The 13,370-nt window shown below is 52.2% G+C and overlaps 3 protein-coding genes across 6 annotated transcripts in view; all 3 read right to left on the minus strand.

The window, feature by feature from the left end:
* The window catches only part of PFKFB4 (6-phosphofructo-2-kinase/fructose-2,6-biphosphatase 4), a 56,043-nt gene extending 54,874 nt beyond the window's left edge, over positions 1 to 1,169 (minus strand). For both annotated transcript variants that reach the window (XM_079155550.1, XM_079155545.1), the window contains exon 1: positions 1,075 to 1,169. In XM_079155550.1, coding sequence (XP_079011676.1) covers positions 1,075 to 1,138 — 64 coding nt within the window. In that variant the 5' untranslated portion in view covers positions 1,139 to 1,169. The remainder of the gene's footprint in view (positions 1 to 1,074) is intronic.
* Positions 1,170 to 1,655: 486 nt separating this feature from the next.
* Positions 1,656 to 2,948, minus strand: UCN2 (urocortin 2; the record flags this gene model as incomplete). Its single annotated transcript, XM_079100481.1, has 1 exon — positions 1,656 to 2,948. The coding sequence occupies one exon, from the start codon at positions 2,946 to 2,948 to the stop codon at positions 2,607 to 2,609; it is 342 nt and encodes a 113-aa protein (XP_078956607.1). The 3' UTR covers positions 1,656 to 2,606.
* The window catches only part of COL7A1 (collagen type VII alpha 1 chain), a gene marked incomplete at its 5' end in the record, with an annotated part of 32,111 nt that continues 21,563 nt past the window's right edge, over positions 2,823 to 13,370 (minus strand). The window contains 35 exons of one of the 3 annotated variants that reach the window (XM_079100480.1): positions 2,823 to 2,957; positions 4,591 to 4,788; positions 4,879 to 4,971; positions 5,169 to 5,258; positions 5,380 to 5,412; positions 6,160 to 6,208; positions 6,368 to 6,421; positions 6,519 to 6,596; positions 6,888 to 7,004; positions 7,110 to 7,172; positions 7,552 to 7,614; positions 7,713 to 7,766; positions 7,841 to 7,894; positions 8,137 to 8,217; positions 8,530 to 8,565; positions 8,773 to 8,844; positions 9,344 to 9,415; positions 9,669 to 9,725; positions 9,804 to 9,839; positions 9,952 to 9,987; positions 10,224 to 10,268; positions 10,388 to 10,447; positions 10,571 to 10,606; positions 10,739 to 10,810; positions 10,975 to 11,082; positions 11,221 to 11,280; positions 11,364 to 11,399; positions 12,077 to 12,121; positions 12,208 to 12,252; positions 12,427 to 12,468; positions 12,547 to 12,582; positions 12,723 to 12,791; positions 12,927 to 13,007; positions 13,087 to 13,122; positions 13,246 to 13,308. In XM_079100480.1, coding sequence (XP_078956606.1) covers positions 2,953 to 2,957; positions 4,591 to 4,788; positions 4,879 to 4,971; positions 5,169 to 5,258; positions 5,380 to 5,412; positions 6,160 to 6,208; positions 6,368 to 6,421; positions 6,519 to 6,596; positions 6,888 to 7,004; positions 7,110 to 7,172; positions 7,552 to 7,614; positions 7,713 to 7,766; positions 7,841 to 7,894; positions 8,137 to 8,217; positions 8,530 to 8,565; positions 8,773 to 8,844; positions 9,344 to 9,415; positions 9,669 to 9,725; positions 9,804 to 9,839; positions 9,952 to 9,987; positions 10,224 to 10,268; positions 10,388 to 10,447; positions 10,571 to 10,606; positions 10,739 to 10,810; positions 10,975 to 11,082; positions 11,221 to 11,280; positions 11,364 to 11,399; positions 12,077 to 12,121; positions 12,208 to 12,252; positions 12,427 to 12,468; positions 12,547 to 12,582; positions 12,723 to 12,791; positions 12,927 to 13,007; positions 13,087 to 13,122; positions 13,246 to 13,308 — 2,175 coding nt within the window. In that variant the 3' untranslated portion in view covers positions 2,823 to 2,952. Of the gene's footprint in view, positions 2,958 to 3,902; positions 4,244 to 4,590; positions 4,789 to 4,878; positions 4,972 to 5,168; positions 5,259 to 5,379; positions 5,413 to 6,159; positions 6,209 to 6,367; positions 6,422 to 6,518; positions 6,597 to 6,887; positions 7,005 to 7,109; positions 7,173 to 7,551; positions 7,615 to 7,712; positions 7,767 to 7,840; positions 7,895 to 8,136; positions 8,218 to 8,529; positions 8,566 to 8,772; positions 8,845 to 9,329; positions 9,416 to 9,668; positions 9,726 to 9,803; positions 9,840 to 9,951; positions 9,988 to 10,223; positions 10,269 to 10,387; positions 10,448 to 10,570; positions 10,607 to 10,738; positions 10,811 to 10,974; positions 11,083 to 11,220; positions 11,281 to 11,363; positions 11,400 to 12,076; positions 12,122 to 12,207; positions 12,253 to 12,426; positions 12,469 to 12,546; positions 12,583 to 12,722; positions 12,792 to 12,926; positions 13,008 to 13,086; positions 13,123 to 13,245; positions 13,309 to 13,370 lie in introns of those variants that run through there. The other 2 variants (XM_079100479.1, XR_013757242.1) reach the window with 2 other exon arrangements.

A 13,370-nucleotide genomic window follows, 5' to 3' on the forward strand; every position in this document is an offset into this window, starting at 1 on the left:
AAGCTATGAGGTGGCCTAAGTCCTCAACCCTTGGTTCTGAAGGCTCAAACTCTTCCCAGTCCCTTTATCTGTTGTTGAGCCCTGGTAGAACCAATATGCCACCATTCACAACATAAGGATGAGGGGCACTCAATGCATGCCACACAGACACACACACCAATGTACACAAGCTTGCACATACACATGCAGAAGCACACATACCAACAAGCCCTATACCCAGGCATGTATATAGGGACAGGCAGGCTGTTAGCAGGGCCTGCTGCAGCAGGGCCTGCTGCAGCAGGGCCTGCTGCTTTCTACTGCCTCCCTTCTTCTTTATTCCCCTCCCTTCTTCTTTATTCCCCATTACTGGGGTGGGGGGACTTCCTAGGAATCCCAGCTTCCTCTGGTCATTTCCAGAAGGAACTGTCCCCAGTAGCCCAGAACTCACAGAGTGTGAGGTTTTGACTTGGGGGTATAGAATCATGTGAGAAGCAGTTTATAAGCTCTGATCTGTACTTCCTGATTCTACTCTGGCACAGGGCACACAGTAGGTGCTCAAAGTGATTCGAGATATGTCAGGGCACAGAGAAAGGGCTCAGAGAAGCATGAACAAAACAGAGTACCCAGTAGGTGCTTAGAGAAGCTCAGGACCAGCTCAGGTACATGGTGCCCTAGAAATTCCAGTTTAAGAGCTAAGGCCACATCATATGAAAAACTTCTCAAATGAGCCTCTGGTCCTCCCCAAACTGGATAACCCCTTAGGAGGGAAGTAGAAGAATATGACCACTTTAAGGCTAGCAAGAGGCAAAGTGGGAGGGCCTCAGGCAGCTCCAGCTGGCTGTCCCTCCCCCTGGACTAAAGGAAGACACTATTTATAGCTCCCCCTTGGCTCAGCACCACCCCCCACCCCCCTACCCTCCGCAAAGCAACAGTGTTCCCCCTCCTCCACGCAAGTGACAGACTGATGTCCCCTCAGAGCACCCTAAACCAGGGGGAAAAACCAACACTCTCTTATCCCCTCCAGTACCACCCTCACTGTGCCCAGGTCTTTTCCCCATCGCCCCCACACTCCCCACCCTGCCCCATGCCTACCCTGCCCGCTGCTCCCCAGCCCCGGGTCGGTCAGAGATCTGCCTCCTAACGTGCCTCTGTCCATCCTGCCAACGAACTGGCCAGGGCCACCGCCCCCTGCGGCTTGGGAAGAGTAGGGCAACCCCGCCCTCTGACAGGCTCAGAGTAGAGCAGCCCCGCCTTTCCAGCCGCCCTGGGCCCGCCCCACCAGGGCTGCTTACTACTGTGAGGTTAACATTGGGGGCCCCATCCAGGCAGGCAGCCACACTCAGGCCCGTATTGCCGCTCTCCAGTCAGAGCTGCCCTTACTTCCCAAGAGCTGCCCTGTCTCCTGCTGGAGTTATCTACCCTGCCTGAGTGCCTGCCTCATTCTCAGACAGGCCTGTCCACACATCCAGGAAGTCAGTCCTAGCTCCAGGGCCAGTAATGGAGTGGAGGGTGTGAAATAGGCAAAACATACTCCTTCCAAACTAAGGGACCAAATCAGTTAAAAGAAGGTGGGGAAGGAGGGTGGATGAAAGGATAGAGAAGCTAGTTGTGACTCAACTCTCATGTGTCACTGTGTGGTACACATGATTGGGTGATTCTCATCCATCCCATCTTTCAATCACTTTACATTTATTAAGCACCTCCTGCAGCCACAACCTTCATGTACACTATGTCACTCAATGCTCCCACGAAGCTTGGTGGCATCACTCTGCTTTACAGAACAACTTTGCTCATGATAATTCAGTGAGGACTGGATAGAGTTAGATTGGAACTTGGTAGACTAAACCCCCTCTCCCCTGATTCATGTGTTTCCAAGAATCAAAGCTGGATATGTGAAAGACAATGCTCATCTGTGTGGTATGTGTGCTTCATGCAGGTTTGGAGGACAAGCACCTACTCCTCCTTGCCCCTTCCCCTGTCACCTTGCTCACATACTCAGCTGTCAGTTTTGCAAATGGCAGCACACAGAGACTCAGTCACATGTGTACACACACCCACAAGATAAGACACTGTGGTCAGACTTTCTGTGTACAACCACCTATGTCTCAGATGCCCCTGACAGCCCTATCCATCTGGGATAGGTGCTGCCTCATGAAGCAAAAAACATGTATGTGACCCTCAGTCAGCACTTCCATGTGTGGTGGCCTATGGAGGGGGATGAACCTGTGAGCCTTGGATGGACTGGTCTCAGATGCAGTGTTGGGCTCCCTTATTGAGGCTCTGAACATAACATGATGGTTACCACATATGATGATGTCCAGATGCTTTGTGATTGTGGGGCACCCAGACATAGCAAGACTTTGTATGGTACTGTCCAAACTTTCCAGACATACTGTAAGTCTGTAGAGCACACAGGCATAGCAAGACATCAACACAACAATGTCCAAACTGTCCCAACCCCCTGACTGTGGTATACTCAGATGTGATATGACTCCACTTGGCAGTGGCCCATTTCGGTGGTGTTCAGGTGCATTCTGCCCAGATATAGTATGATCCAGCTCTGTTGCCATCCTCTAAGTCTTTCCATCCAGGCTGATCCCATCCTTATAACCCCCACCTCAGGTTTAGCGGCGGCCAACGTGGGCCAGGATGCGAGCGTTGGTGGCAGCCTGCTCCCTGGCAGCCCTGGTCCGGGCCTGTTCCAGTAAAATCTGTAGGAGGCCAATGGGGACATCCAGCGAGAGGGCAATGCGTGGTCCAATGCGGGGTCCAGAGCTTAGGAAGCCCCAGCTAGCTGGGGGGCCTATGGTGGTAGCTGAAGGGCTCTTCGAGGACACAGGGAAGGGAGTGGTCTGGGGACAGTTCTGAGGAAGGAGCTGGAAGGCTGGGATAGGGGTCGCTGAAACAACCAGGACTCTGCCCAACATCAGGACCATCAGGACCAGCAGAGCCCACCGGGTCATCATGTGGTCAGGCTGTGAAGAGAAAATGGGCTCAGAAAAGGGGCTCTGTCAACTATGGTTCACAGATAAGATGCAAGAGTAGAGAGAGAAGAAGAGATGAAGAGAGAAACAGGGAGGCCAGGTCAGGGACAGAGAGAAAAAGGCAAAGGTGAAGGGACAAGAAGAAAGCCAGAGTAAATCAAGACAGAGTCAGACAGAGAAGGGCCTTTATACAGAAAGACTGAAAAACGGAATGAGAGAGAAAAAAAATCAAAAGTTCAAAAGAGGTGGGAAAGGAGAAGGAGAGAGAGATCAATGAGATGGAGGCAGAGCAAAATAGGAAACTGGAAGAAAACACAGAGACTGGAAAAAAACACAGGGACAGACAGTATGGTAAAACATAAATTCAGAGTCAGAAAAACACAGAGGACAAAAGGGAGAGAGGTCTGAGCGATGGAACTTGCAGCTGATTAGGAAGAAGTAGGAACAGGGGTCCCTGAAGCCTAGAAGCAGTTGGAGACCTCAGGCCCTCCCAGATCCAGATATCTCCACAAACTCAAACCCCAGGACCACTCAACCCCCAAGACCCCTCCCAACCCAACACCATTCCTACCACTGCCAGCTTTCTCTGGGGTAAGTTGAGACGTCTGTGGCTACTGGGGCTGGGATCAGGTGATGCTGTCCTATGTTCTGACCCTCTCCTCCACTTCTGGGCCCATTTATCTCCCCTAGCCCACTGTGGTAGGAGGTGGGATGTGTTTCCTGGCATGAGGCAGCCACCACCTATGACTCATTCCCTCCTAGGGAGCAGTAAGGACACATTCTTATCTACTTCTTTCTGGGGACAAGTTGAGGACAAAGGGTCACCGGAAAATGACCATGGCAGGGCAGTGGGACTTTGTACTCATGCAGGATAATACTGACTTCCCCAAGGGAAAATATGCCCCCCACACCATCTCCCCAAATAGCCACAACAAGGACATTTTAAAACAGCAGCTTTAATGCCCCCCCCAGAATCAGCACCATGGTATCACAGGCTTGGGTCAAGGGGCAGGTCAGACGCTAGTCACATTTGCTCACTGCCCATAGCCACCCCCCACGGTGAGTCATCCATCAGGGAGGCAGGAGCCACAATGGGGGTTTGTCCACAGTGGGGAAGGCTAGACCCACAGGACCAAGTCACTCAAATAACGGACATGTACACACACGCTCACGTGCACAGAGGCCTCTAGCACCAAGGGGAGGGACAGCAGGATCCTACTGAGACTCGGATTCTTCCAGGGGACACTACACAGCAGCTCATCAACTCTGGGCAGCACCTGGATGGCGCAGGTTGGAAACTGTCTTCAGCCCCTGACCTTCTTACACAGTATGTAGACCACAGAGAAACATGGCAAAGCATCTACTGATGAGGTGGAGTGGTGGGGGGGGACCCAAAGCCCAGCAGTGAGTGGGGCTCTGACTCAGTAAGGGAACCCATACTCAGGTCTTTAAAGAAGGGAACATGGAAAGGGACCATACTGGGGGTTCTACAGCTGTATTCAGTTCTGTATTCGGTTCTTTGATCTGGGGGGTCTGTCCCAGGTCCCTGAGTCTGAGGAACTTCTCAATCATGACCTAGGCCCTCAGGGCCCAATTCTCTGCTGAGGTGGGGCTAGGCCCCTACCTGTTCTCTGGCTCTGGATCACATGGGGTAGGCAGCGGCGCTCACAGGCCTCACGAGTTCCAAAACGGTTGGCATTCCCTCCACAGCCACCATAGACAAAGGGGTGACAGGCCTCTGTGCTGCCTGGCACAGCCCGATGGTACCAGCGCAGGGTATAGGCAGTACAAGAGCCCTCATCCAGAGGCAGGGAGCAGGGGTCTGGAGCCAATGGGAGTCAGTGAGAAGCCAGCAAGGAGTGACTAGACCTGCCCTTACCTGAATCCCTCTGGGCATATCCCTCATTCTCACCATCACCATCCCAAGGAACCTCAGGGTCCTGGTATTCCTCCACCGAATACTCAGAGTATTCAGAGAACTCATCATCTTCAGGAGGTACTTGGCCTATAGCACAGTGGGGTGTATGGACCATGAGGGAGCAGCTGCTGGCCCTGGGGCAGTGTGAGCAGCATTAATCTCCCACTGTGTGCATAAAGGTATCCATGTGTGTGCCCCCATGTGGACCCTGAGTGCATGGCATGTGCTCTGCATGCATGTCCATGTCCAACCCATACATGCCCCATAGGTCCCGTCATTCTCACCTTCCTCTTCTACGTGAGAGACTCGGAGCACAGGCACTGGCCTGTGCATCGGGGTGCCAGCTATGTCTGCAGCATAACTAGGGAGGGGTCCTGGAACAAAGTACAGGTGATGATACCTGGGATCATCATGAGCAGTCACCCAGTCGCACCCCAGGTGATAGACAGGGCAGGACCTAGGGTGAAAAAGTTCTAGGCTCAGAAAACTACTCACGTGATCCAGATGCAATAAACTGTCCTTGGCAGGCTGGAAAAGGCAGAAAGGGACAATGATGGAGAGAGAAAGAGACAAAAGAGAAAGATGAGAAGATTGACAGATACACACACACACACACACACACACACACACACACACACACACACAGGGAGATTGAGATATACAGAGAAACAGCAAGATAGACAATGATATAAGAAGCAAGAAAAAGAAGGAGGTGGAGAGAAAATGAGAAGGGAGAAAAAGGAAGAAAGTTAGAGGAGAAGAAAACAGGAATGAGAAATTTGGAAAAGGTGAACAAAGGACAAGAAATAGAGGGAGACAGAGAAACAGGCATAGAAAATAAATGCAGTTGCAAAAAAAGACAGGAAAAATAGAAACAAAAAATTTTAATTAAAAAATTACAAAGAGAGAGGTGGGGTGGTGGGAGGAAGAGACAGAGACAGAGCTTCACTTTGACGTCCCCAGAGTCATCACTGCCTGGCTTGGGTCAGACCCAGTAGAACCAGCTCTGCTCCCTTCTCTACTCTCTCCACATGTGGGAACCCTGGCATCCTCAACTCTGTGGCTACCTACATCTACTGTGTATCTCTCATCATTGAGAAATGTTCTATCAGCATGCCTGTCCCACAGCATGCATGTCCTTCTGACTACCTATCCATCTCTACCCATCTCTTTGACCCTTACCTCCTGTAAGTTATGGAGACCTGTCAGCCCCTATATAGGTATGCTGGGACAGAGTGGGACAAGGCTCAAGAGACTCCAGCTAGGACCACTCACCACAATGCTGACTCATCTCCTGACGCACAAAGCCCCGAATGTCATCCTCCTGGGGACATAAGACCACAAGGACCATGAAGAACCCATGAATCACAGAAGTGACATCAGGCACGTAATGCAAGGGACAAATAGAGTCAGGACTCAGGATCTAGGGGCTCAGGGTGTTGGGTGTGGAGGCAGAGCCCCAGCCCTGAAGATCCACACTTACTGTCAACGCAGCTTCTCCCTTCTCTCCACGGGGACCAATGGGCCCTGGCCTCCCCTATGTACAACAGATAAGAACAGGCTATGACTTTAGGTCTTAGAGACACCAGAGGTCACTCCAATCTTTGACCCCACGCCTAGGAATCCCCACTTACCTGCTCTCCTCTCTCTCCAGGGGCTCCAGGGGCTCCAGGGACCCCCACCACACTCTCTCCAGGGGGACCTCTCTCACCCTGTCAGACACAAGGATCAAGTGAGCAGGACTAGAGTTGGTGAAGGTCAGAAAACAGGCAAACGGGATCATAGATTCAGAGATTAGGGTAAGGAGATTGGGGAATGGGTTGCACAGTCAGAAGTCAGAGAAGTAGGTAGGGAGGGCTAAGTGTATAGCTCAGTGGTAGTGTACTTGCCTAGCACATGTGAGGCCCTAGATTCAATGCCTAGCACCACTCCCCCAACAACAACAAAAAAAGGTAGGGAGGTTCAGGGCCCAGAAGTCAGAGAAGTCAGTGAGGGACTCTTACCTTCTGGCCCTGAAGTCCTTCAGGGCCTTTGGGGCCAACACCACCAGGTGGCCCTGGGAGACCACTAGCACCATCATTGCCCCTGGGACCTGGGAAGCCCACAATTCCTGGGGATCCCTGAGGAGAGATGGGATAGGGTCAACAATGAAAATCCTGAAAAGATGAACCCACTCCCAAAGAGGATGCTCTCCTCAATTCACCATGACCTTGACCTCAACTCACCCGCTCTCCTTTCTCACCCTGGTCACCCTTGGGTCCTGACTGCCCATCAAAGCCTCGGTCACCCTGGGAGCAGAAGAAACATAAGTGATATTTTGCCCTGACCTCCCTCAGATCCTGAATGTCCCCAAACTCCCATGAGTCCCCAGGCTCAATGCTCACAGCCTTCCACGATCTGAGCGTCTGTGACTCTACCAGCTGTGATCCCCATGACACCAATCCCTCTACAACCCCCACCTTGATACACATACTCCATGTTTCATCCTTTCATCTTAACTCTCCACTGTGATCCCAGCCCATCCCGAAATCTCACAACCAGCCCCATACTACCCACCAACACCCCAACCCTCCACAACCTTCCTTGACCTTAAACCTTCATCATCCTATTGTAGCCTTCCTTGCCCCATCTTGACTCCCCATCATGACCACTCAAGAGACCCTGTACCTTGGGACCAATCAGGCCCTCTTTTCCAGGAGCTCCAGACTGGCCTGGCACACCAGGCTCCCCCTGGAGTAAAGAAAATAGAGCTTAGACCATGTCCCAGTTGGTATCCCTCTATTCTAGCCCACCTATTCTTCCTCATTCTGGGTGTTCCTCATACTCACCATCTCTCCTTTGCGTCCTGCCAGCCCAGGACGGCCAGGAAGACCAACTTCTCCCTACAGACATTAGGTTTGGGGTCAGCCTTGGATCCCAGACCTCATGGCCCCCACATGCCCTTTTACCTCTGTACCTTGTCTCCCTTCTCTCCATCGAGGCCACAGGCTCCCTTCATCCCCCGTTCACCCTTAGGGCAAAAAGCAGGTGAGAAAGCAACTTTCAGACACTTCACCCTATGAGCCCTTCACCCTAAAACTAACTCTCCTGGTAGGCTTCAGACATTCTACCACCTGACCTAACACCCCACATTCATCTCTGAATACCCTAACATCTGACCCCAGCTTCCTCACCCTCTAGTATACAACCTTCCTGACCAGAAAAGTAGAATAGAACAACAACAACAAAAAAAAACCCTGGTCCCCTTCCCACCTTGAGGCCTCTAGGGCCCATGAAGCCAATATCTCCTTTGTCTCCTCGGAAACCAGGGGCTCCATCCTTTCCTGGGGCTCCCTAAGGTAGGAGGAAGGGGTGAACATGAGGTCAAGGAAGGTTAGTGAAGGGTTGCAGCAGGGAACACCATAAGGTGACAGTCACCATGAAAGCCAGTGGCATGGGAGGGGCAGGGTTTGGCATGGGGAGAAGAGTCACTTTGGGCAGGCATCACCATCATAGGGGATTATTATGGAGGTGGGGGCCCCGGGGCAACAGGAAGACATCATGAGTCATTGGTCACTATAAGATCAAAAGCTACATGAGTAAGACCACCACAGAGATGGGAGTCCCTGGGGGACAAGAGGTCTCTGTGAGAGTGGAAGCACTTACCGGGTCACCAGGGATTCCTGCAACACCAGGCTCACCCTACGGAAAACATTACAGGGGAGCCCTTCAATGTGACCATTCTCACATTGGCCTATCTACTGCAGCAACTTGGCAATCCTGAGACCAGAAATTTTGTGTGGACACTCATGTGGCCAAAAGGCGAGGGAACCAGGAACCCTACAACATTCGGGAGACACCCAGGGACAGGTGTATGTGATGTGTGGTTGGCTCTAGGGCAGAGCTTGCCTTCGGTCCTGTGAGTCCTTGAACTCCCGTTGATCCAGTTGAGCCTTTGTCACCAGGCTCCCCCTTGGTGCCCTGTGGGAGTGACCAGGAGAGGAATAGAGTCAGGACCATACCAGGCTAGAGGATGACTGGCACCTGCAAGTTAGGGCAGAGATCCCCAGTGTCCACTTGACCCCAGTGGCTCCATCCCTTGTACCCTTGCCATAGCAGGATGCAGCTGGGGCTGGAGCAGGATGGAGCAGCTCCTTTATTATCCTGATACCCCCCAAACTCTTGCTCTGCCCTCTTATGCTAGGTCCTTAACCCCATCTGGATCACTCTAATACCTAGGGAGCCCCCTTCCAGGCCCTTCATAGAGTCACAGTCTACCCAGCTCCTCTCCTGCCTCACCTCAAGACCCTGGAGTCCTCCCTCTAGCCCCTTTCTCTCAGCCACCTTTTAGAGTCACTACAGACTACTGAAGCCCTGCCCCTCTGATTCCCAGAAAGACCCCTCCTATCCTCACAGACCCACTATGGAATCCCCAGAGCCTTCAGGACTCCACATAGAGTACCCACCCTCTTCCTTGTACCTTGTCACCAGGGTTTCCAATGTCTCCCCGAGGTCCTCTGTCACCCTCTAGGCCCTGAGGCCCTCGTTCACCCTGGTTCAAGGATTAGAAATCAGGATCAGGGGCTGGGGAGATAGCTCAGTTGGTAAAGTGCTTGCCTTATAAGCACAGGGTCAATCCCCTGGGTTTCGATCCCCAGCATCGCAAAAAAAAAAAAAAGAAATCAGGGTCAGAGGATGGAGGTCCCTTACTTATCTTCTGGGGATCTGAGCTCTCATCCTCACAGGAGCCCCTCTCACACCTAAGGCAGACCCACTCTGCACATGAATAAGACCCACTAACTCACCATGTCCCCCTTGGTACCACGTGGTCCTGGAGGCCCCACAATCACAACTGAGTCACCCTGAGGAGGCAGAGAATAGTCAGAGCAGTCAGGAGCACCAGGTCTCTTGCTCTTCCCATTCCTCATACCCACACTCACCTTGTCACCCTTTATCCCTGCAGTTCCAGCATCACCCTATTGGGTAAAAGAATGTGAATCCCACCCAAGCTAAGGAGACTTAAGTCCCAAGTTACAAAATCTATCCCCACCCCTACTCACCATAGGGACATTTTCCCCACATTCTTACCTTCTCTCCTCTGTCCCCTCTGCTGCCTGGGGGCCCCTATGTAAAAAAGATGACCAAGAGCTATGGGAATTTGGGGGGACTAGTGAGGAGACAGCTCAGGGACAGGTGAAGACAGAGAGGGATAGAAGGGGAATGAAGGAAACAGAGAACTAGAGCAGACATGGAGAATCAGAGGGCTAGGATGGACTACAGAGAGTATCCCAAGGGCATATAGGGGACAGGCAGGGTACTGAAGTAATCATATCCCTGGCACTTTGCCCAAAGGAACCCACCATGAGTCCTCGCGGTCCCTCCTGACCAGGGTGGCCATCTTCACCCTGAATGGTGACATTAGGTTCATTGACTCAGAGGTTGGAAATTCAAGGCAAGAGCTATCATAAAGGTGTAGTGGTGTGGCTCTCTGACAGTGGACCTGGCTGTGAGAAGACATACATACCCGGATACCTGGCTCACCACGCTCGCCTCGCGGCCCTGGCAGCCCTGGTCCAGGGTCTCCCTGGAGATCAACAGAACACCAGGGATAAGTAAGGGGACTCAGTGGGGGACAGAGAGCCATGGAAGATTAGTGGAGTTTGGAGGTGATTAGAGCACAGGAAAAATTTAGCAGCATTCCACTTACCTTGTCTCCTTTAAGTCCAGAGGCTCCGGGCACTCCCTGTGGGTCAGAGTAAGGTAAAGGTCCTATGGCCTTAAAGCCCACTCATACCCAGCCCTCCAGTGTGGTCTAGTCCCCATCATAAGTCCTCATGTGGACAGACTCATGAGGCATTGGGACTCTTCTACTCACCACTGACCCTGGTGGTCCAGGTGGCCCCAAGGGGCCTGGGGCACCTTCTCTTCCTGGGGGGCCTGCCAGACCCTATAGGAAAATGGGGCAAGAAAGAAAGTGACTTAAGAACCCTCTTTCTCTTCCTCCCAATGCTAGGAGCCCCCAAGACAGGGTCTGGTTTCCCTTCTCCTCATCCACCACCAGATTCAGAAGTTTTAATGTCATCAAGTTCCCACATGTTCCCAGCCACTTACCCGCTCTCCACTGGGGCCTGGCTGGCCCATCTCTCCTCGAGGGCCTGTCTGACCCGGAAACCCAACGATACCAGGAGCACCAGGGTTACCAGGAGGGCCTAGGTCTCCCTGAAAGACAGATAGCAAAGGGAGAAAGGGTCACTGTGGGACCCCTTCCTAGGACTAGTCCTGGAATTCCTTCTTTCTCCCACCTTCAGGGGCCACCTTGCCCACTGTCCCTGCCATGGTAATTGGAAATTGACTTACCTTCATACCTGGAGGACCAGTTGGCCCAGGGGGGCCTTGAACCCCAACTCCTGGGTCACCCTTTGAGGGAAATATAAGTCATATCAGGCTCATGGAGTCTCAGGATCATGACCCCCAGCAGGGACCTTTCTGGGTAAATGTACCTTGTGACCTTTGAGTCCTGGAGCCCCTTTTTGACCCTAAAAAAAAAAAAAAAAAAAAAAAAAAAGTAAACAGGGTAGGAACATACAAACCAAACTTAGACATGGACCAAAAACATTCCCAAAGGAACTCAGATATGTCCATGAACCCATGGAAACTCAGTATTATAAACAAGGATTGGCTCACAGAAGGCCAGACATGGCCATGGGTTCTTGAGTGAAGTTCAGATGTGACCACAGATATTTGGAAGTTTAGGCATGACCAAAGGCACATGGAGCTCACACATGAGTGCAGACCTAAGGGACCACAGATGTGGAGCTCAGACAGGAATTCCTGTGCCTATTTCCAGGAAGCTTAGATGTGACCACAAATGTGTACTCAGATAGATGGGGGTAGGAGACAGGATTATAAACACAGGACCAAGGAAAGACTAGCAGGAACTCAGCTGTGTCCTGAGACTTAGATCAGATAGGAGCACACATGTGTAGGCTCAGACATGGTAAGGAAAAAAAACAGAGAATAGGTACACTAAAGTCAAGCTGGGACTCCCCAACATACTCTCAGAATGTGGAAGCTAGGAGTGTGTGACCCCGTTGTGCTCCAAGGAGCAAGCTCCTGAATGCTAAAACATGCAACCAGATCCAGGGATTCAGATACATGCTTTGGCCTAAGTCACACTCAAGCCAAACTTGGACCTGCCAGACCCCAGACTCACATCTTCCCCAGGGTCTCCAGGCTCTCCTGCACGGCCAGCTTCACCCTGCACAGAAGTGGTGGTAAGTTCTCTGGTCACCCAGCCTTATCCCTCTCTGCCTAATATCCAGGCCCTAAACAAGGTCCACTCACCTTCTCACCCCTTGGCCCTGGAAGTCCTCGATCACCTTTGGCCCCCTATAGACACAAGAGTAAGGAAACAACACAGGCATTAGTTACAGACAGATGAGACTCGAGGAGGGAGGCATAAGGCCAGATTTAAAATGTGGGGCATATTATATAAATTGAGAGTCATAAGGGTTGATAAACTATGGGCCAAAGATCCCTTGCTATCAGAGGTGCCACACTCACCGGCTCACCCACCAGGTCTCCAGCAAGGCCTCCTGGGGCTCCCTGATGAGGAATAGTGGTCAGTGGGATGCCTTGGCACCAACCCCTTGGTGTCCCCTTCCAGGTTCCCAGTATAATCACCTTCTCTCCCTTTGCTCCAGGGGGTCCAACCACCATCTGTTGGGAACACCCAGTGAGTTGGCTAGCCACCCCTCCTCCCCACCCCCACTTTGCATCATGTATAGGATGTGGCAACTGAGGCTTGGGGTGAAGCAGAGGAGTTGGTGCAGTAGGTAGAGGTCAGTGTCAAAAGTCACCTGTCCAGGGCTCCCCATGGGTCCAGGTTCTCCTTTAGGTCCAACAGGGCCAGGCAGACCTGGCAATCCCTGGGGCAGAGTAGTATGGGGAACTCAGAGCCTCTCCGCCACTCTTCCCCTGCTGCCCCACTCCTCATATCCAAGCACACAGCTAGGTACAGGGCCCTAAGATAAGCCTGCTATGAGCAACCCCAGAACACATACTGGCACACCAGGGCCTCCTCTGTCCCCATCCTTTCCACTGACACCATCACGACCTGGGGCTCCTGGCTTCCCTGTCTCCCCCTAAGAGAGAGAATGTAGTTAGGGGCATGATGGTTGACCCCTGACCCCTGAAAGCAGACCCATGACCTCTAGGACTTACCATTTGTCCAGGCAAACCTGGAGATCCCTGAGGACCCTGAGGGGAAACAGATGTGAGGATGACACAGGGCAAAAGAAGGACAAAGGAAAACATGGGAGAACATGGAACTCAGTGGGTAGGAACACAGTATCCCTGCAAGAGCCACAACAACTTACTCACCACAAGGCCTGAAGGGCCAGGGGGGCCAGGAAGTCCCACAGCTCCAGTAGGTCCAGGCAGGCCCTAGGGGGAAAAAAAGTTCAGGGAAGTGCCAATTCCTCCCATTTCCCTGTGACCCTACTCTA

This window comes from Sciurus vulgaris, assembly GCF_902686455.1.
Source record: "Sciurus vulgaris genome assembly, chromosome: 10".
NCBI classification, from domain to species: Eukaryota; Metazoa; Chordata; class Mammalia; order Rodentia; family Sciuridae; genus Sciurus; species Sciurus vulgaris.